The sequence below is a fragment of the Balaenoptera ricei genome, chromosome 16 (assembly GCF_028023285.1).
Source record: "Balaenoptera ricei isolate mBalRic1 chromosome 16, mBalRic1.hap2, whole genome shotgun sequence".
Classification (NCBI taxonomy): domain Eukaryota; kingdom Metazoa; phylum Chordata; class Mammalia; order Artiodactyla; family Balaenopteridae; genus Balaenoptera; species Balaenoptera ricei.
In genome coordinates, this window is record NC_082654.1 from 28,293,400 (window position 1) to 28,313,094 (window position 19,695).

A 19,695-nucleotide genomic window follows, 5' to 3' on the forward strand; every position below is an offset into this window, starting at 1 on the left:
AGCAGCTCCACAGCCAAGCTTTTTTTCAGAATTATTCCCAGTTTTGGAAGTCACCACCACCAGAAAAAAAGAAAAAGAAAAAAAAGTTTGTCTGACAATCCAAGTCCGGGACAGCTGCAGCCCACTCGCCCCAGGGTCCCGGTGTGCACCCCGGGGCGCATTCTCTCAGCGACCAGGTCCCAAGCAGCCGGCGCACGCATGCTGGCCCCTCTCCAGCTCGCCCTGACCGGCTCCAACCCGGCCGGCCCTTTCCCCTCCTCCTCCCCATTCTCTCCCCGCCCCTCCCCCTTCCTAGCCCTCTGGTCACGTTGGAGGATGGTTGTTTTTTTTTTTTTTTGGAAGAGCTTCTGGTACAATATGGAGCACCATGGGCTGCAATTTCACACTCCACGGCACATTCCCCCTAAAGCTACTTTCTTTTTTTTCATCTAAGACCCCCTAATTTCTGCTTCCTCGCTCCCTCCCTCGCTCCCTCCCGCTCTCACTCTTCTTTTCCCGCTTTTGTTCCCAATATTTGGGCTCCCTGCGTGAAGCCCGGGGGGCCTAACTCCCGGCAGGCCCCGCCCGCTCTGTCTGTTGGTCCTGAGGAGGCCGGGCGCACGTGCTGCGCCTTCATCTTCCCCGGCCCCTCCTCCTTTAACCCGGCTTCTCCTCACATGAGGTCCCAGCGACCTGCCGGCCCTTCACAGCTCCTTTGAGGGGAAACGACAATGCAAGCCACTTGGCCACCAAAGCGGCCTCTTAGCCGCACGGGCCTGCCAGGTGGCTGCCACCGGTGGGCCACCCGACTGGTGAGCAGAAATAAATGGTAAAGTCAGGAGAAACTGGGCCAGCAATCTATAGGGTAGGAGTGGAGGGCTCTGTCCAACAGAGAAAAAGCTAGAAGGAGGTGAGGGGGGCGCAAGAGGCGCAGTGAGGCTCTGGTACTCCTGGACACAGCCTCCCCCCACACACACTTATGGACCTCTGCACAGCTAAAGGGGCCACTCACTCCAAAGCCCAGGGAAGGAGCAATAGCCTCCACATGCACAGTCCCTTTGCCTCTTTGAGCTTCAATTTTCTTACCTGTAAAATAGTGATAATTACACCTGTCTTGCCTCTCCGTGGAGCTAGCCAATAGGAAAGCATTTTAAAAACCAAATATTTCTATAGTAGATAAAGGAATAAGTGCCTAACTTTCTGAACCCTTAACCATCCACAAAGAGGGAAGGGAGGGATTTGGGCACTTAGGCAGGGCAGGGGGTGGTTTTTTCCATCCAACTTCTACCCTATAAAGGTAACTAGAGGATTCCTCACTGCCTTCCTTTCTGTGTTCCTCCCTTTCAGACTTCTTTTCTTTCCGTTGTCGATACCACACCCTGTCCATGTTCATCACTCTGCTCTCTGTCTCTTTCCTGCCACTCTTCCACTCCCACTTCTTGCGCCCCTCGTCCCACTGCACCACCGCAACTGCTAGAGAATCAGTTAAATACCACCCCGCCCCCCGCGACACCCGGGTTAATTGTGGCCTCAGGCGCGGTCGCCTTTGGGCCAGTAGGCCAAAACCGTTGGGAGGAGCTGGCCCGTTGGTGGAGACTTGGGGAAGGAAATCCCGTCCAGTTCGGTTCCAAACAAAGAAAGTTGGTCCTCCCAGGACCTGCAGTCAACCTGCCAAAGCCAGAGCGCAGATGAGATGGTGGGGAGAGGCCTGACCAAGGGGAGGTGTGGAAGAGGGGAGAGAGGAGGAAAAGAAAGGGATGCGAAAGGCGCTGCGGGACCGGAGAAGGCACTTGTCTCTGGAAGGACCGAAGAGGCTGGTTTAGGCCAAGCCGAGGTCCCCACCTGGCTAACTGACCCCTCCCTTCCTCCCCGAGGGAGAGAGAGTCCCAGTGAGGCTGAGGGTCCGTGCGAGTAATAATTAACCCTCTTCTCAGCCAGGCCCTGAGCCCTGAGCCTGACCTGGCCGATGAAGGGAGACAGTGCTGGCGGGCCTCCAACGTCCCCAGCGCTACCCTCCACCGCCACCGCGAAGAAGGGGGCTGCGGAGGAAGGGGGCAGACGGTAGCATGGGGCAGCTGAAACGGGACGGAGTGCAGGGCAGGGAAAGCGCAACTTCAGATGCTGGGCAGACCAGGGGAAGCGAAATAGCCACCGCCAATGTACAAGGAAAGGAAAGGGCCAAACGCGGGAGAGGGCGCGCGGCTCTGCGTCGCTGAGGAATAGTTGTAGGGGGCGGGCTGAGTTTTCCCGGAGTTGCGAGCAAGCACCAAATCTACTCTCTCGGATCCGTCCGCGGCGCGCCCGCCCTCCCTGCCTCCTCTCCCAGCTGCTGTGCGGACGTGAGGAGCAGGCGGAGAACGCGCCAGAGCCGGGAGCGGGTAAGGAAGGCAGGGGGAGCCCCGCCAGACAAACAGGGAAGCGAGGGGCAGGGCCGCCCAGGCGGGGGCCAGGCTGTTCGGCGCCGCGAATTGGCCGGAGACAAAGGACTGGAGCGGAGGGGAGAGGGGATCACGGGGGGGGGGGCGGGTAGGGGAGAGGGGATCACGGGGGGGTAGGGGAGAGGGGATCACGGGGGGGTGTCGAGAGGGGCTGATGAGACAGGGAGAGAACCAAAGAAAAGGGGTCTCTCTGGGGAGCGGCCGAGGTTCGTCTACTCCTCCCGCCTCCGCCCACCTCGGCCTGGAGCCGGGACGTCCCAGGGGCTCACTATCGCTTGGGTTGCTGGCCGGAGGGCCTGTGGCCTGAGATCCGGGCAGAGGGCTGTTGCTGTGGCTCTGGGGCCGTGTGTGTGTCTGTGTGTGCGCGCGCGCGCGACAAGGTTTAGGGAAGAGGGGGAGGGGAGGGGAGGGGAGGGCCTTTGCTTTTGGGTTAGACCCCTGCCCCACGCTGCTGCAAGCCTCCACCCTCCACTTTCCGCAGTCCAGAGCCGTCCATCCCCCGAACTTGAAACAAAAGGGCTTAACCGAATCTCTCATGAGTCAGGGCACGGGCTCTTTCTGGAAAAAGTGCTTTGGTTTGAGACTTTAAGGGTTACTCGAATCCAGGATTATTTCTTAACTTTCTGCAACTGTTCCTGCCTGGGGGGGAGATGCAAAGTCAATCTCGGACAGAAAAAAAGCTCAGGTCCCAGTAGTTCGCTCTGCTCTCTCTGAACAGGCCGGTCGTGAAGTCTAGACCCGCGGATAACGAATATAGTGAAGAGAATGAATGATGGAGGGAGGAAGCCTCTTTCAATTTCTAAATCGATTAAGGAGAATTTCTGATGTGTCTCCTTGGGGGCTGAATGCCTCTTGAAGGGATCATGTGAGTGTGTGAGTGTTGTGAGGGTGTGTAAAGGTGTGTGTGAGCGGGGTGGAGTGAGTGTCTAGGCAAACAGCTGTGTCCCAGGCGGGGCTGAGATAGGAGTTCAGGGCCCATATCCACACCTCCCCCTCCCCCTCTGCCCTCAGCCGAGGCTGCACCGAGGCCAAGGCCTCTGCAGCCTCTTCCAGCGTGGCCGCCAATCAATCCTGCAGGTCAACACAGCAATTAATAACGGGGTGAGGAGGCCTGGCAAAAGAGGGCGGGGAGGCGTAGGGCTGTGTCTCCCCCAGGCCCTGAGGACCCGGCGGCAGGACAAGGGAATAGGGAGGGGTCTCCGAGGGCATAAAGATCCCTGGGAACTCAGTGTGGGCCCAGGGCCCCAGGAGGGAGAGGCAGGGGACCAGCGACAGGGAAGCAGAGAGCCAGCTGGGACAGGCCAGTGGAGTAAAAGGAAGGTCATCAAATAAAGGGCTTATTTTTATGGTGCTGGGAGTAGAGGCGTCGATGGCCAAAGACCACAACTGACCTGGTAGCCAATTCTCTTCTCTTACCCTTTCCCTCGCTTTTTCCTGGTCTTCGCTGTTCCCGAACGGGCTCAGCGAGACTAAATAAAACCCGCATCCTTCGCAAACCCGGCTGCGGAGGTTGCACCAGGGCGTCCGCGAGGCACGCACGCTCGCTCGAGCGCGCATGTCATTGTCATTTTGAACCAGCTGGATGGGTATAAAAGGGGCACGGGGGCCCTCTGGGGCACGCAGGGTCCCCGGGGGAGCTGTGCCCCGGCCAGAAGTGTATAAGAAAGAGGTGAGGGCCGAGGGGCCGGAGGGGGGCCGTGAAAAAACGATAGAAGGCGGCTTGGAAGGGAACGGAGGTTTCCTTCTCTCAGACCCAGCCCTGCCCAGTTCCACAGCTCCTCCCCACATTTCCCCAAGCCCCGGCTGGGCTGGCGGGAGTTTGATCCCCGCAAAAGCGGGGAAAGGAGGGAAGGGAAACGGAGTGCGGTGCGCAGCTGCTCTTCCCGGCCGCCCGGCCAAGCGCGCCGGGAGAGCAGCTCCCCGGGCAGACGCAGGTAGGCGCAGGCGCCCCTGGGTAAGCGCCCTCGTCCCTTGTGGAGTATCCTGAGCGCCAGGAAACTTGGGATGAGAGCCCGGACAGGTGCTCAAGGATGCCCCCACCGCTCTTCCGTCTCTTTCCGAGGCGCTGGGGAGAGGGCCTGGCTGCGTCTTCCGGCAGATTTGCAGGGACTGGGAACAAGGTTCACACACCTCAGGCCTGCGAAGCAGTGAGAGCCGCCTTCCAAGAGGGCAAATGGCAAAGTGGGAGTGTCAGGAGCCTGAGCAGACAGGACGGGGAAGGAAGGAGGGGTGGGGTCAGGAGGCGGCAGGAGTCAAAATAGATTCAGGCAGAGTGAGGGAGAGAGAAACCCTGTGCAGGAGAGGAAGAAAGGGGGAAAGAGGTTCCCAGGAAGGCCCAGCCATTAGGTCTGTCCTTGGGCTGCATATTTATACGGTCGAGGGGGTGCACAGATGGGCTCTCAATTGAATTCCATCTTCAACACCATCAGAGATTGATTTTGTACTCGCTTTTAATTTTGCCATAATTAATTAGATCATTACAACTGTTTGCTATTGATCTCCCTACTTAAACCTCTGATGTGGAGGGGTGGCCCAGATCCCTAAAAGCCCAGGAGGTGACATTTGACACTCCTGGAGGCCCAGATTCCCCAGTGAGGACAAGGCCCCCAAGGGGGAATGGAGGCAGCCAAGGGACTAGGCCAAGAAGCTACAGGAAGGGCAGTGCTGAGGGTGGAAACTGGATTATCTGTTGAAAGAACTAGAGCCTGAGCTGGTAGGGGATGGGGGGAGGAGGGAGAGGAGGAAGGCTATTTGGAGAAGGAGAGGAGTGAGGCAAAAGGGGCCTGGAGTTAGTCCTTGACCTCTGTGGTATTATTTGAAAAACTCTGGGAAACCTGATTCGACCCTCTCCCTCCCCAGCAATCCAAAACTAAACTTGGGTCCCTGGCTTCCCACCCCTGAGCTACACCAGGACACCTAGTGGGCAGATGGAGTGGAGTTGGCAGGCCTGAGGGAGGGGTGGAGGGGAAAAAAAGAGAGAGAGCAGCCCTCCACTCCCTTAGCAGCTTCAGATTCTCCTCCCCACTCGGGTCCCCTGGGGCCTGCCATCCCTCCTCTTGCCCCAGGCCTCCCTTGAGTCGTTTATTTGGGGAGCAGCCTTCTCTCCACTTGCATTATCTACACCAGTGCTTACACTTTGGTTCATACTCAAATACACAAGGCCCTCACACATGTGCACACAGACTTGTGCACACAGCCTGTCCCCACCCACTAGCACACATGCACATGCAACCACACTCCATCCCCACTAGAAACTAAGGCCTTCCCAGTGCTCCCAACTTGGAGGAAGTCAGGCAAAATATTTTTACACTGAAGGAAAGTGGAAAGATAAAGTCCTAAATGCACAAAAGAGAGCAAAGCCCAGGTTCTGCAAAGTGACCAACAAAAGTTGTAAAACTCACGTTTTCTGGGTGGAAAGTTTTTAGTTGATTCAGAGGACACTGGGCTGGAAGGCCCGGAGGAGGCCTCAGCGGTGGGAAGAGGCCATAGAGCCCCAGTCCCCAGCCCCGCCGCCAGGCAAGCACAGAAGGAAAGAGGAGTGGGGTCCCTCGACTTGGCCGCTCCCATGCCTCTCGGTCACCCGCACCCCCCTTGCCTGTGGCGCCGACGGGTCCTCCTCGCTCTTACCTGCCCGGCCCGCGAGCTGTTCCATGCTTTACTCCCCGCCTCTGCCGTCTGGGCCTGGGTTTCGCTTCTCGGCTCCTCCGCGGCCCGCCAGCGCGTCTCGCCTTTGCCGCCGCCGCCTCCAGATCTGGGCGCAGTCACCCAAGACCGAGCGGCTCAGATAACCCGGGCTGCCCGCCGCCTCGGCTGTGCGTTCCGCTCGCGCCCGCGCTCACCCAGCCGGCAGCGCTGAGGCACAGCCACGCGTCCAGGAGCCCCGGGCTCTCTGCCCCGCGCACACGCGCGCACACGCACCCCGGCTCCGAGCCCGCTGCAGGCAAGCCGCCGCCGCGCTGCCGCAGACACCCAGAGACCGAATCCCCAGCCTAGACGCCCCCGCACCCTCTCACCCCACCCCCTCTTCCTCGCTGTCACTCGCTCCCATCATTCGACAGCTTCACAAGCAGGGGCGTCTTCACTCTCATGCTCTCCCCAACTTTGTGCGCTCCCCTTCCCCATGACTCTCAGCGCTCGCCCCCTGCTACTTTCTCCACCAGCACTTGCTCCACAGCCTGACACACACGCCCGGATCTCAGCCCATGTTTCCAAGATTCCTACAGACGCACCCCAACTTTCTTGGGCAACATAGTCATTCCCTGTCGCCAGTACATTGTGGAACTGCTCAATAAATCCCTCACAAGCCTCTCCTGCTCCAAATTCTTTCCTTTTCTTTTCTCTTCTTTCCCTTCCTCCCTCCCTCCCTTTTTTAAAAATTCAGAATAAAAGGAAAAAATCCTGGCTTCCTTGCCTTAAGGAGATGACACAGGCCCTGAGGAAAGGGAGAATTACCAGACCCCTCCCCGGCTTGGCCATGCTGAGAGGCCCACCCATTTGAACCACACCATTCCACAATATTCTGGTCCTCTCACTCCAAGTCTCTTGGACCCTTAGATTCACACCTCCTCCAAGCACACTCATGCTTTCATCCCTGATCAAAGGCTCACTTGAGCTTTGTCCCACATCGTGCTCTCCCAATCTGGAATTTACACCTCTCACACCTTTGTCACAAGTTCTCCCTCAAACCTCTCATACACCACTTTGCTCATACCCACCTTCTTGTACTCCTCCTTCTTACACACTCACACACCTCTCAAGCACAACTGCTCCCACTTCTACCACCCCACGTACCCCTTTCTCAGCTGCCCCACTTTACACTCGCACTCACTTGCTCTGGGCCTCCCACTCTCATGCAGCCTTGCTCCCACATGCTGAGTAACACTGGGAGGCCGTCAAGGAAAGTGCTGGGTAAGCCCCAGTGTGCAGGCAGGGGGTCTGTGGCTGGCCCCATCTCCTGCACATACACCTCCAGGCCTCAGGCAGAAAGGCACCAAAGCAAGGGTCAACGCCCAGGTCCACAGGACCTACTGAGCCAGCTTAGGTTAGGAATGGAAGCTCTTCCCTGGGAGTCTCAGACATTTCAGCTGAAGTTCCTTCAGATAAATTGTGCAGCTCGGGACTGGAGAGGCACAGGCACCCAGAGGCAAAACCCTTATCATGGTTCCCCAACTTAAATTATTTCTTTTTGGCCACGTGCATCTTGCAGGATCTTAGTTCCCTGACCAGCGACTGAACCAGGGCCCTCAGCAGTGAAAGCTTGGAGTCCTAACCACTGGACTGCCAGGAAATTCCCTTCCCCAACTTAAATTTTTAAAATCTTCCCACAGGAACATGAATCTCTACTCTTTCAGGGAAATCATGACCAAATTACTGTCTTACCAATATGTGATTTAAAACATCAGACTTCGCTCGTGTTTCTTTGCTTTTTTACTTCTTTTTAAAAATCAAACAATGATTTTCCAATGTAAGAGTATGGAAACCTAAAAGTAAAAAAAAAAAAGTTTTTGCTTTTTGTTATACACAGAACACCATTCCCAAGGACAAGGATGGGAGAGCAATGTGCATAAATGAAACTCTAGTCACACACACACATACACACACCACATTCTCATGTGGTTATTCCATTACACACACCACGTGAGATGTTCACACACATAGTTAGCCTCTCTGTCACCTCCTCAGAACCACACACATGGGCCATGACCTGCTGAGTCACACCTCCACTGCAGGGCTCTTTGTGCCTTTGTTACCACTGCTTTAAAATAGTGGTTATAATCCTTGCCCTTCTCACAGTTTTCTCTTGAGAAACTTGGGTGGAAGTGATTGATAAAATGTGAAGTGCAACCACAGACATATTCATTGCTCTTGTTCCTGTGTTTTCAGAAACAGGAGTTGAGACCCAGCATTCCACACACACACATAGCAGGGAGGCACCCGCTGGGGAACCAGGTGTTTTGAACGGGGGACACTCACAGACTCAGCTCAGTGTCCCTGCTGCTCCTGAGCCAGCTTGTCACAGTTACCTGAACACAGGGCCCAGGGTTGGGGCAGTGCCAGGGCTGGGGCCTAGGCCCAGGGGAAGGCAGCTGAGGCCATTGTGCTAAGCAGCCTGTCGAATACCAGTGGGACCAAGAGGAGGAAGGAGCTTTCTTAGCTCTTGGCTCTGATACTTTTGGAGCCTTGGGGACTCTGGAAACCTGCAAAGTGATGCCAGTCAAAGGGCAGGCCCTGCACCTCAGCCTCCCTCACAGCCTCCTCCCTTAGGTTGTGCTTCTCTTTGTCTCCCAGCCCTCACCCTTGTCCCACACTGCCTCTCAGGGCCCTTCTGCTCATTGCCCGCCCCATTGATTGAAAGTCTCTCTCAGGTTCTCCAAGGAGTCCCAGGAAAAATGATCCGCCAGCCTATTGATTCTTCATTAGAATTACATTTTCACGTGTGCTAAATTGGTTTTAAAAGCTTTTTCTGTTGTTATTGTCTTGTCAGACACTGCGGTCCAGGGCAAACCAAGTTAAAACGTTGTGGCTTCCTAGGGAAAAAAAAAATCACCGGGGCCAGGTCTGTGATTACTCGCTTTCCTGCCTTATTGTTGTCATGATGACAATTGTGATTTGGTTTAAGTATCTTTAGGAAAAGGGCCCTGCAGGAGGCCACTCAGGTCAGGCTGGGGCTGGCTGGCGAGGTGGATGTGTGTGAAGAGGGCTCTGAAGCCCCTGGAGGAAAGACACCAGAGTAGTTTTCTTTCCTTGAAAATTAAATTTAGCACTCGAACCTGTATTAATTGCTTCTGGGACAAGAGGAGAGGTGAAAGTTTTAAAAATCACTTTTATTTTCTCCACCCCCTTCCAGATTGAATACAGGAGAAATAGAAAACACAACCTCACTTATTCTAGCTCACTCCCTTTTCCCCTAAATAACTGGGGAGGGGGTGTCAGTCTTTCACAAAGTGCTGAGGGAGAGGTTGCAGCCTCCTGCTTTGTAGCAGGTCAGAAGCCCAGTCACAAGGATGCTTTTAGTCATTACACTTTGTGCTACGGGAGGAATGAATGCAAATGAGGGTGGAGAAGTGGGAAGAGAGAGGTAGGGACTCCCATAGAGAAAGGGGGGTTGGGGGGCCAGACTATCAGAGAGAGAGACAGACAGACAGACACACACACACACACAACGCGGAGTCAGTCTGATGGGCTGTTCTTTGCAGAGGACAGAGAAGAATGCAAGGGAGAAAGGAAGAAGAAAGAAAGAAGGGGAAAAAGAAATGTACAGAGGAAGGGAAAGAGAAAGAGAGAAAGAGCGCAAGGTAGGCAGAGGAGCAAGCCCCCGGGAGCTGGCAGCCCCTCCAGCCCCCGCCCTCCTCCTGGCCTGGCAGCTGGCGGGCAGTGCTGGGGAGTGGGCACAGGGCAGCTGCGGAGCCCAGGCAGGAGAGCTGAATGTCTCCGTGATGTGTTTATCCCCTAATCAGTTCATTAGTTATAAACAACATGACATTAGAAGTTAGGAGGCAGTTGATATTAATTTTTATTTAACTAGTTGATGTTTAATCCGTCACGCCAGGCTGGGTAGCAGCGAGAAAGATCTTCCTGACACAAAACCAGTTAGAACTTCATAAGGCGCAATCAGTGTCCCCGCGATGAAACAAACAAGAGAGACAGAGACAGAGAGATAGGGAGAGACAGAGGCAGCCTGGCCAGAGATGGAGCCGGCGAGGCGGGCGGGGGAGAGAGCTAACCCGGGGCGAGGGCTGGAGGGAAGTAAGCTAGAAAGGCTGAGAGTGTAGAGGACGGCTCGGCGAGCGGCAGGCAGCCCTGAACTGGGGCCTCCAAGCCCAGCGCGGCCCGACGCAGTAGTGAGGGGCCGGGCCCGGCGCCCCGGAAGGCCCGGCCCGGGCAGCGGCGGGGCTATCCGCCAGGGCCCTGCCAAGCCTCGCGAAGCCTGGCCGCGGCAATCACCAGCCTTCCGCCGTGGAGCGCGTTGGGTGTCCGGCGGCCTGGCGGGCGGTCAGGGGCTAACGTCCCATCCAGGCGAGGCCTGGACTTTCCCAAACTGTCCTCGCCCGAGTCCGGAGGCCCAGAAACCCCTCCTGTCCTGCTTCAAGAAGAGCCGGACGGGCAAGAGGAAAGGAGGAAAAGGCGAGGAGTCAGTGCCCAGCGGCTCAAGTTTGACAAAGTTTGCAGCGATCACAAGCCAGAGCGGGGTGTTGTGTGTGTTGGGGGTGCTCGGCAGTGGCAAAGGGGGAGGAATTGAGGGACAGTCTGGAAGTTCTGCAGGCGGGAAAGGGCTTTCCCCCGAGTTTGCCAACCCCTCCAAGGGCGTGCCCGCGTGCTGGGCTCCGAGCAGGGACCAGGCTGTGTTGGTCGCGGGATCCTCGGGTGGCCGTGCCCGATTAAGCTCCCCCCTCAACCCCGCCCCCAAGCACGAGCCGCTCGGCTTTTTCCACCTTCACCCCGGGCACCGGCCGGGCAGTGGCTCGGTCACGGCTTCGTGCCCAGGCACGGGCGGGGGACTGGGGTGGCTCCGCTGTAGTTTTCCGCCGTCGCGAAGGACACTGCTTGGAGGCATCCTCACCCGCGCGCAGACTCAAGCCGAGCATCTCACCATTTGCATGTTAATCTGCCTCCACAGCGAAAAGGAAATCGCTGAAATTCCGAAGAAAATTGCCTCTCGCCGGCGGTTAATAGTTAACTCAGACGGGAAAGTTCCCAGGGAAAGGCGAATGCTGGGACAAGAGGCGCAGGGGAGGCGGCCTGGGAGGGCTGCGGCCGGGCCCCGGCCTCTCCCCTCGCCCGGGGCGCTGGGCCCTGAGCGCCTCCCCTCCTCGGGCGGCGCGTCCCCCACCCCGTAATTAGCGTCGTTTAGTTCACAAAACCCTTCCTGGGAGAAATCTGTTCCCTCGTTCCGGGGCGCAGTTCAGCACCTGATTCCGCCGGGTGAGGCGAATAAATCACTGCGGCGGCGGCGGGGGAGCCGGACCCGAGCCCGCCAGACTGGGGCCGCCGGGAGAAAGAAAAAGTGAGAAAGAGGCGGCCGAGTCAGGAAAAATGATGCAGGAAGATGGCGCAACCCTAGCGCAGGGACAGCGAAGGGTCCGGGAAGGGAGACCCAAAGAAAGACAGGGACTCAGAGGCAGAGAGGGGGCCAGAATAGAAGCGGGAGATACAGAAAAAGACGGAGAGAAGCGGGTCAGAGACAGTGAGAAAGAAAAGCGAACGAAAAGAAAGGGAAAAGGGAAGTTAGGGAAGAAAGAAGAGCAGGGAGGGAGACTAAGAAGGAGGGGACAAAAGAATAAAGAAAATAAAAGAAACTCAAAAGAGCAAACTCTTTTGTTGATCTACAAAAACTCCCCTGCGAGGCTCAGCAGTGGAAGCGCGCCTCGCGGCGGCCAGGGCTCACGCTCAAGGGCGGAAGACCCGGGAGGCCCGGGCGAGGAGCGCAGTCTGCGCACTCCGCGCTCTAGGCCGTGTCGGCGCAGCACCAGACTCCAAGTTGAAGTTCCAGGGCGCGAAGCGCACAGGAGTATCTGCCCCTGGAAGCAATGGACTTTTTGTGTGGGATGTCATCCTGGATCCATGGCGGGGAGGGGATGGGTAAATAAAAGGCGCACGGCTCTTTCTTGGGCGCGCACTGGGCCCCTGGAACTTCCGGCCCCAGCGCGAAGGGAGGCAAGAACCCGGGGAGGACAGGCTTTGGCTGATTAGCGCAGAGCCCCCAGCTTTCCGGTAGCTAGAACCACCACCCCCCCGCCCCCCCTTCAGCAGGGTCTCGGAGAACATCCCTCGCTTACAGATTCCTAGCGCCCAAGCGGGCGCGCTGGGGCACAGCTGCGAGAAAAAAGTAACTCAGCGAGAACCGCGACCCGACGCCAGCGGAGGGCGCATTTCCTGAACCGCTTCCCCGCGGCGACTGAGAGGCGCGGCGCAGGTTCGGCTCGCTCTAGGGGCCGGGCGCGGCACTGGACTGCGCAGGCCAGAGGGTGGGAGGAGGAAAGGGAAGAAGATAAAGAAGCGGGGGAGGGGACAGGAGCCGTGCAGAAGAGAAGCAGAGAGAAATGAAAAGTGGAAATGCGGACTGGAGGGAAAGGCAGAGCAAGGGTGTTAAGGAGCATCACCCCTTGGGTCTGACGAGGTCTCTGCGTGGACAAAGGTGGGAGCGCTCCCTCCCAGGTCTCACTCATTTCAAGCCACCGTGCTCTGGCGCACCCAGGATGCTGGGCTGGAGACTGAGGCCCCAAAAGGCCTCTGTGCCCGTGGGACCAAGGTTGAGGAGAGGAAGGCTTTCCTGCCCGCCAGGAAGACCCTGGGATGACAAGCGCCTGGAAAATTTCCAATCTTTGGAACTTCTGGGTCAATGTGGTCCAACCCACTTTGCTCTTCCTCCCGGCTTCTACCCCTCCCTCCTGCCTTGTTTGTCTGGCCCGGTCAGCCACAGAGCTGGACTAGAGGAGTGGGGGTAAAATACCTCCAGGAAGAAAAGGGGCAACTCAGGCAATTCCTACTTTTGCACAGAGACAGGAGAAACTGATACCTAGACCAGAATCCTTTGGGCTGCAGAAGGCAGGGAGGCAGTGACCAAGCTGGCTCAGGTGGGAGGGCACTGGTCAGTCAGTCAGTACACCTGGGCCTGCTCTGTGATGGACACTGGGGTTATGTTACCTAACCAAAGTTCATGGGCCCAACACACAGCGAGGCCAAACAATACCGAAACGTTGGAGTTTGGAGCAGAGAAACGTTTATTGCAGGGCCATGCAAGGAGAAAGGGTGACTCCTACCCACCCCCAAACAACGAACTCCCCAAAGGGTTTCAGCAAAGCATTTTTAAAGGCCAGGTGAGGGGGGGGCGTGGCTGGTTGTTGCAAATTTCTTGGTGTTGGAATCCTTTGTTCTTGCAGCTCTCCATGTAGGTCAATTCCCAGTAAGCCTCCAACAAGAAAGGCGTTATTCTCTGTTCTGCACCTTTTAAAATCTCCATATGAATGGAAAAGTGTTATACTCTTAAAGAGCAGAGCCTTGACAATGGGCTATCCTGTATATTTCAGGCTATAGGCAACATTCTTAACTCAAAGCAAAAGCAGTAGAATACAAAGGTTGAAGTAAAAGAAACAGATCTAATATGGAGTCAGATTCGTTCTTCCCTATTACAGTTATAGAGGTAAATCAGACACTGGCCCCGCTTTTAAGGAGGATATTACCTGGTGACAAAGAGAAAGCTTTGCCAAGAAACTCCAGAAAGTGTCAAGATATGGACTGGAAGGGTGATTGAGACCCAGGGAGTGTCAGAGAATGCTTCATAAAGAGGATGAGGTCTTGAAAGATGATGAAACACTAGATGCAGGGATACCTGGGTGAAATATTCCCAGGCAGAAGGAGATCAGGAGCAAAGGCATGGGGAGGGGGCAGCAACCCACCTAGTTGGGAAACTGCAAAGGATTCTGTGAGGCCAATATGGATGTGAGAGTTGAGGCAAGGGGAATAATGTTGGGAGGTAGGCAGGGCCTAGATCAAGGACCACTTTTGCTAAGGAGTTTTGATTTTCTCCTTTAGGCCATGGGATGTCATTGGAGGATTTTAAGCAAGGAAGAGAAAAGATCTGATTTGGAGGGGAAAGATCACTCTGCAAGTGTAGACAGTGAGCTGGAGGTAGAGAGAGCAGCAGAAACTGGGAAAACAGTCTCAGCAAGAGAAGAGAAGAGGTCTTGGAAGAGAAACGTCTAGGAGAGATAGAGAAGAGAGGGTAGATGTGAGAGATGGAGGCAGGATGGTCAGGATTCAGGCACAGATTGGAGGTGTGTGTGTGTGTGCATGTGTGTGTGTGTGTGTGTGTGTGTGTGTGTGTGCTGTGGGGTGAGATGATAAATTAAGGCCTGTTTAGATCTCTGGGTAACTTCAGTCTCAACTCTGACCCCTCCCCTCCCCTTGCAAACTCTTCCCCATTAGTGATTACAGAAGTGGAAACCCCATGTATCATGTCTGGAGGCAACTTTTTTCTCCTCATCTCATGCACCCTTACCAGGCAGCCTCCTGTACACTACAGAAGAGGAAAATTTCTCACTAATCCCAAGACAAAGAAGGCAGCACCCAAGAGTGAAAAATGGAGCCAGGTGGTCCTGAGGTAGACCCACCCCCCTTTCTAAGTTCCAAAACATACCAGTTTTGTGATCTTGGGCACATCCCTTGAAGTCCCTGTGCCTAAGTGTCCACATGTATAAAACAAGGATAAGAATTTTGCCTTATGGAATTATTGGGTGGTATTAAATATGGGGTATAGTAACCACTGATACATGGATGCCCACCCCAGGCCCAGATGTCTCTGCATGCACTGATTGAGCATTGTCTCCTGCAGAGTCAGAGGGTGTCAGGGGTAGAAAGAGCAGTAATATAAAGGTACTCTGGGGAAGTTGTTGATCTAGAGGGAAGGCCAGGTGCCCCATTGCGGCAAGGTTAATAATAAAAACAACTAACATGCCTGAGGGCTTACTGCATGTCAGGCATTGTTTTACATGCTTCACATATATTAATTTCATTCATTCTGCCTACTATTTATTACTAACCCCATTTTAAAGATGAGGAAACTGAGGCACAGAGAGTTTTAGTCACGTGTCCACAATCACACAGCGAGTAGGTAGCAAAGGTAGGATCTGTACCCAGATACTGCCTCCGTAACCTACACTCCTAAGCACATGCTATGCTAAATATTCCTAGTGCCCAGAGGGGAGTCAGAGGGAAAAGTGACACTAGTTGTGGCTCAGAGGTTGAATGGGTCTGAGAGGATTCCTTCAGGGCAGCCAGTTGGTGAAACCCAGAAGCCTTTCTCCCCTTTCTCTTCCTGATCCTCACACCAGTCCCCTTTCACCATCTCTATGCTCTTCCTTCTTCTCTGCTCAGGGCCTCTGAATCTGGAAACTCACAGTTGGCTTCTGTGACCAGGCCAGCCAATTCTGTGAGGCTGCAAGTCCACTAACCCTCAACCAGCCTTGCAGAAAGCTGGGAGCCCCACCTTAAGAGTTTTCCAACCAGGCCTTGTCCCTTCCCATGGGCCCTCAGGCTTTTCCAGCTTTTAGGCCTGCAGCCTCAATATGGGGTGCGGGGCTCCCCTCCATGCCTCACCCCAGCTGGCTCAGCCTCTGATTGGGCCTCTGTGGATCCTGATCCTCAACACCAGCTACAGACAAGAATTCCCTGGACTGAACCTGATGCCCTCCCCACACAGGCCTGACTTGGGTTGTCCCATATGGCTTCCCATCAGGGTGCCCTGAGAACTGCAGAGGAGTATGGAGGGTCCTACTCATGAGCCCATCCTCTCTACTGGCTCCTCTGGGTCCACACAACAGGCCCTGTGACAGGCACCTTAGAATTGACCTCACTGTGGCCAGAGAACCGCCCTCTCCTATATGCTGGAACCACCCTACAGTCTCTCCTTTCCCTAGGCCCACAGAGGTCTGTCTTTTCCCTCTTAGGGCAGGAGTTATCTTTGCCAAAAGACAAAAGTTGAAGAAGCTCTGGAATGATTCAGGTACGTGGAAACTATCTTTAACCCATCTAGGAAGAGTGAGGCAGAAATGAATGTTGTGTGTATGGGGAGGAGGGGTCTGGGCCTTTTGTTTGGAGGGGGTCTCATTTTTTACTGGAATTTAACCAATTCCCACCTAATACACCAAATGGCCTCTTCTAAATGACCTGTGAGTTCTTTAAAATAGTCACGGTGGCCAGGCAGATATTATTCCCAAAGTGCCAGCACCCGTGGAGCAAAACCATTTCTAGACTTCTTTTAGATGTCTGCCTTCCCCGTTTGCAGCCTAGTCTTTTGAACATCTTCCTCCAAGATGGACAATGTATTAGGCAATATGCCAAATCACTTAGAGCAGACACTAGGGATGAAGGTGACTGGACGGATGTGAATTAGAGAGAGGAACTTTCTCTCTTGCTGCCCACTTCCTCCCCGCCGCCCCCCCCCCCACCGCTTGGTCTAGGGAAGTTGTCTGGGGAGGGGAGGGGTGCAAGGACAAATTACTCTCTAAGTCTTAGTTTCCCCCTCTGAGAAGTGGGGAGACTCATCCATTCTGCACGGGGAAATTAAAGCATTAAAGCACCCAGCACAGCTCCTGGCACAGGTAGGGTCTCCCATAAATGCTATTGTTATTATCGTATGTCTTTAAAGGAGCCCTCACTGCGTCAGTCACAGGCTTGGGGTTCACGGGCACTCCTCGACACCTGTGGGAGCTGGGAGCCGGGAGGGTGCGCTTCCTGCGGCAGAGCCGCGCCTTGTGGGCCTGGGGCGGCGGACCCACTTGCCTCCCCGGCGGAGAGCCGGACGCCCGGCTGCGCAGGCGCACGGGCCAGGGCTAGAGGTTGGACCGCTGGTCGGATTAGGGGTGGAGATGAGCGGTGCGGACTACGCCCAGAGTCCTCTGAAGCCCCAGCCGGTGTGCAAGGTGGGCCTGGCCGCCGCCGCCGCGGAGCCCTCCGGGCTTGGAGCTGCCCCGGGACCGGCCCGTCCTCCGCTCTCAGAGCGCGCTCGCCCGCGGCCCGCCCCGCCCGCCGAGAGCCGGCACTCGATTAATAATCATAAACCCCCTGCTCACCCTCCTCTTAAAATTAATAACTCTGTAATTAGAGTCATTTCAGAAGCCTCCTGAGCCGCCGAGGCCGGCCGGGCCGCCGGCCGCCCCGCGCCTGAGCAAGAGGGAGGAGGAGGCCGAGCGCGGCGGCCGCGGCATCTGCAGGTAGAGAATGAGAATTAAAATCGCTCTCAACAATCCAATACACTTTTTATCAGCCATCTATCTGAGAGCCGGACCCATTCATCATCCGAGGCATTCTCCCTGAAAACAAGACCCATTCAGATTTTATACAAATTATCATATTTATCATCGTCTCCAACTCCGGAGTAACATCTCCGCCAAGTGTCTGCTGTCTCCCCGGGGAGCCATGCGGCTCAGAGCGCCCGAGCGCCGCCCGGCAGTTCCCCCGCCGGGCCCCCTCCCCTCGCCCCTTCTTTCCCCTCCCCCCCACAAAACGGGCCCGGTCTCTGGCCTTTGATCCACTGTCTCTGCTTTCCCCCACCGCTCTTTTCTCCCCACTCCGCATCAATCTCTCTTTCTCTCATCGCTCTCTCGCTCTCTTCTCCCTCTCATCTCTCCCTCTGGCCTTTGACCACTGTCTCTCTGCTTTTCCCCTCCCCCCAGCTCACTTAACGCTCTCCCCGCCCCCCCATCCACCCCATGTCTCCCACCTGGTCTCCGGGGCCTGGTCAGGTCTTCCGTCTCTTCCTGTCTTTCTCTCTGTCTCCACTTCTGTCTGTCTCTCTGGGTCTTTGCTTTCTCCCCACCCAGCATCCCCATTGCCCTGCCAGAACCGAGAGGCAGGAAAGGCCGTTTGTGACAACAGCTGGAGCCTCCCCTCATGGAGGGAGGAGGTGTTTCACAGTGGGGCTCCCCAGGTTGATTCCAGGGGTCAACTTGGGCCCACATCCAGGAGCGTGAGGAAGCAGGGCTACAGGAGAGACATGCCCATGCCCATCACACAGTACAAATACCCACACAACCCACAACACATACACAGCCACACACACTACACACACCACACACACGCACACACACAGCCCTCCCAATACACACAGCCCCCTCACACCACACACGCGGCCCCCAATACACTCATCCCCCCACCACATACACAGCACACATACACCCCCTAATACACACAAGGCCCCTACCACACACCACAAACAGCCCCCAACACATAGCCCTCAATACGCACTCCACACACAGCCTCATAACCATACTCATGTAGCCGATCTCTCTATACATAAAGCCCCCCTCATACCACACACAGCCCCCCAATACATACACAGTTCCCTACCACACACATGGCTCCCAATACATACAGACACACATAAGTGCAGGAATTCACACACATTCTAAACACACAGGTGTACACACTGTCCTCTCCTGTCCTCTTACCCAGGTTCTCAGCCCCTGTGTTCTCCCTCCTCTCTCTCAGCACATGTGTACACTTGAGGTTTAGGCAGGAACAGATCAGGTACCACAGCCTCTGGAACACCTTCTGGCTTGGGTGGAGGAGGACTCAGCTGCCCCATCTAGCTACTGGAAGTGCTCTGCATTGACCCCCAGGCGTTAATGAGATCTCCCCAGTTCAGGCCCACAGACACTGGGGCATTTCAGAAGGGGCTTTTATTTAGATTTTAAGGAGGGAGACCTCACCAAAAGTGACAGCAGGAATATTTAGAACACAGGTTTCTGACTCAAATAACCATCCGTGGGTGACTGCTCCCTTTCTAGGCCTCAGTCCTGGGGGTGACCCTGCTGGCCTACCTGGGAACAGCCAGGCTCCAGCATTACATTGAGGTCCCCTGTGACCTAGAGCATCCTCAGTTTCCCCTCAGAAACCTGCCTCAGTGGGGTGCTGTGGAGGAGCCTGTGGCTGTATCCCCTGTGGGCCATTGGTTGGTTGATTCATTCATTCCTCAGTCATTAATTCAACAACCATTACTGAGTGACTTCTCTGTGTCAGCTCTGAGCTTGACATGGGATCACAGTTGTGGAAAAGAGATACTCAGCCCCTGCCTCCATGGAGATTACAGTCTAGAGCAGTGCTGTCCAACAGAACTTTCTGTGATGGTGCAAATGTTCTATATCTGCACTTCAAGATGGTGGCCACTAGCCGCATGTGGCAGTTGAACATTTGAAGTGTGGCAAATGTGACTGAGGAGCTGATTTTAAATTTCATTTATTTATTTAGGAAATTCCCTGGTTGTCCAGTAGTTAGGACTCTGCACTTTCACGGCAGAGGGCCCCAGTTCGATCCCTGGTTGGGGAACTAAGATCCCACAAGCCACAAGGTGCAGCCAAAAAAAAAATTAACTTTCATTTTACTTAATTATTTAATTTAAATGTGGCGAATGGCTACTGTACTGGCCAGCACAGCTCTCACAGGCAAGTTAGTCTTCATTTCGTTAAATGGAACAGGATATATGTGAAGGAACTTCCTCTCTCCTTCCAGAGCTGTGGAAGGCCGGTGAGTGTGAGCAAGGAGCCTCTGAGCATGGCTCCTCTTCCTGTTTGGACCACCAGTTCCCCACATGCAACAAGAAGGCCACCCACCCACACATGTGTGAATGTAAGAACCTGTGCTCCTAAGACAGGCCCATTCAAAAAAACTATAGAGGAGTAATTCCCCATGAAAGAGTAACAATAGCATTTCTCGGCTACCAGACACTATTTCCATACGCCGTATCATGAGTCTTACCAGGGGTTCCTAAACACAGATGCCT

The 19,695-nt window shown here is 55.2% G+C and overlaps 1 protein-coding gene across 5 annotated transcripts in view; it reads right to left on the reverse strand.

Annotated features, from left to right (window-relative positions):
• PAX2 (paired box 2) overlaps positions 1–5,997 on the reverse strand; it is a 90,489-nt gene extending 84,492 nt beyond the window's left edge. Inside the window, exon 1 of one of the 5 annotated variants that reach the window (XM_059900643.1) lies at positions 5,819–5,994. In XM_059900643.1, coding sequence (XP_059756626.1) covers positions 5,819–5,984 — 166 coding nt within the window. In that variant the 5' untranslated portion in view covers positions 5,985–5,994. Of the gene's footprint in view, positions 1–5,818 lie in introns of all 5 variants that reach the window. The other 4 variants (XM_059900641.1, XM_059900644.1, XM_059900639.1 and 1 more) reach the window with 4 other exon arrangements.
• Between the last annotated feature and the right edge of the window lie 13,698 nt (positions 5,998–19,695).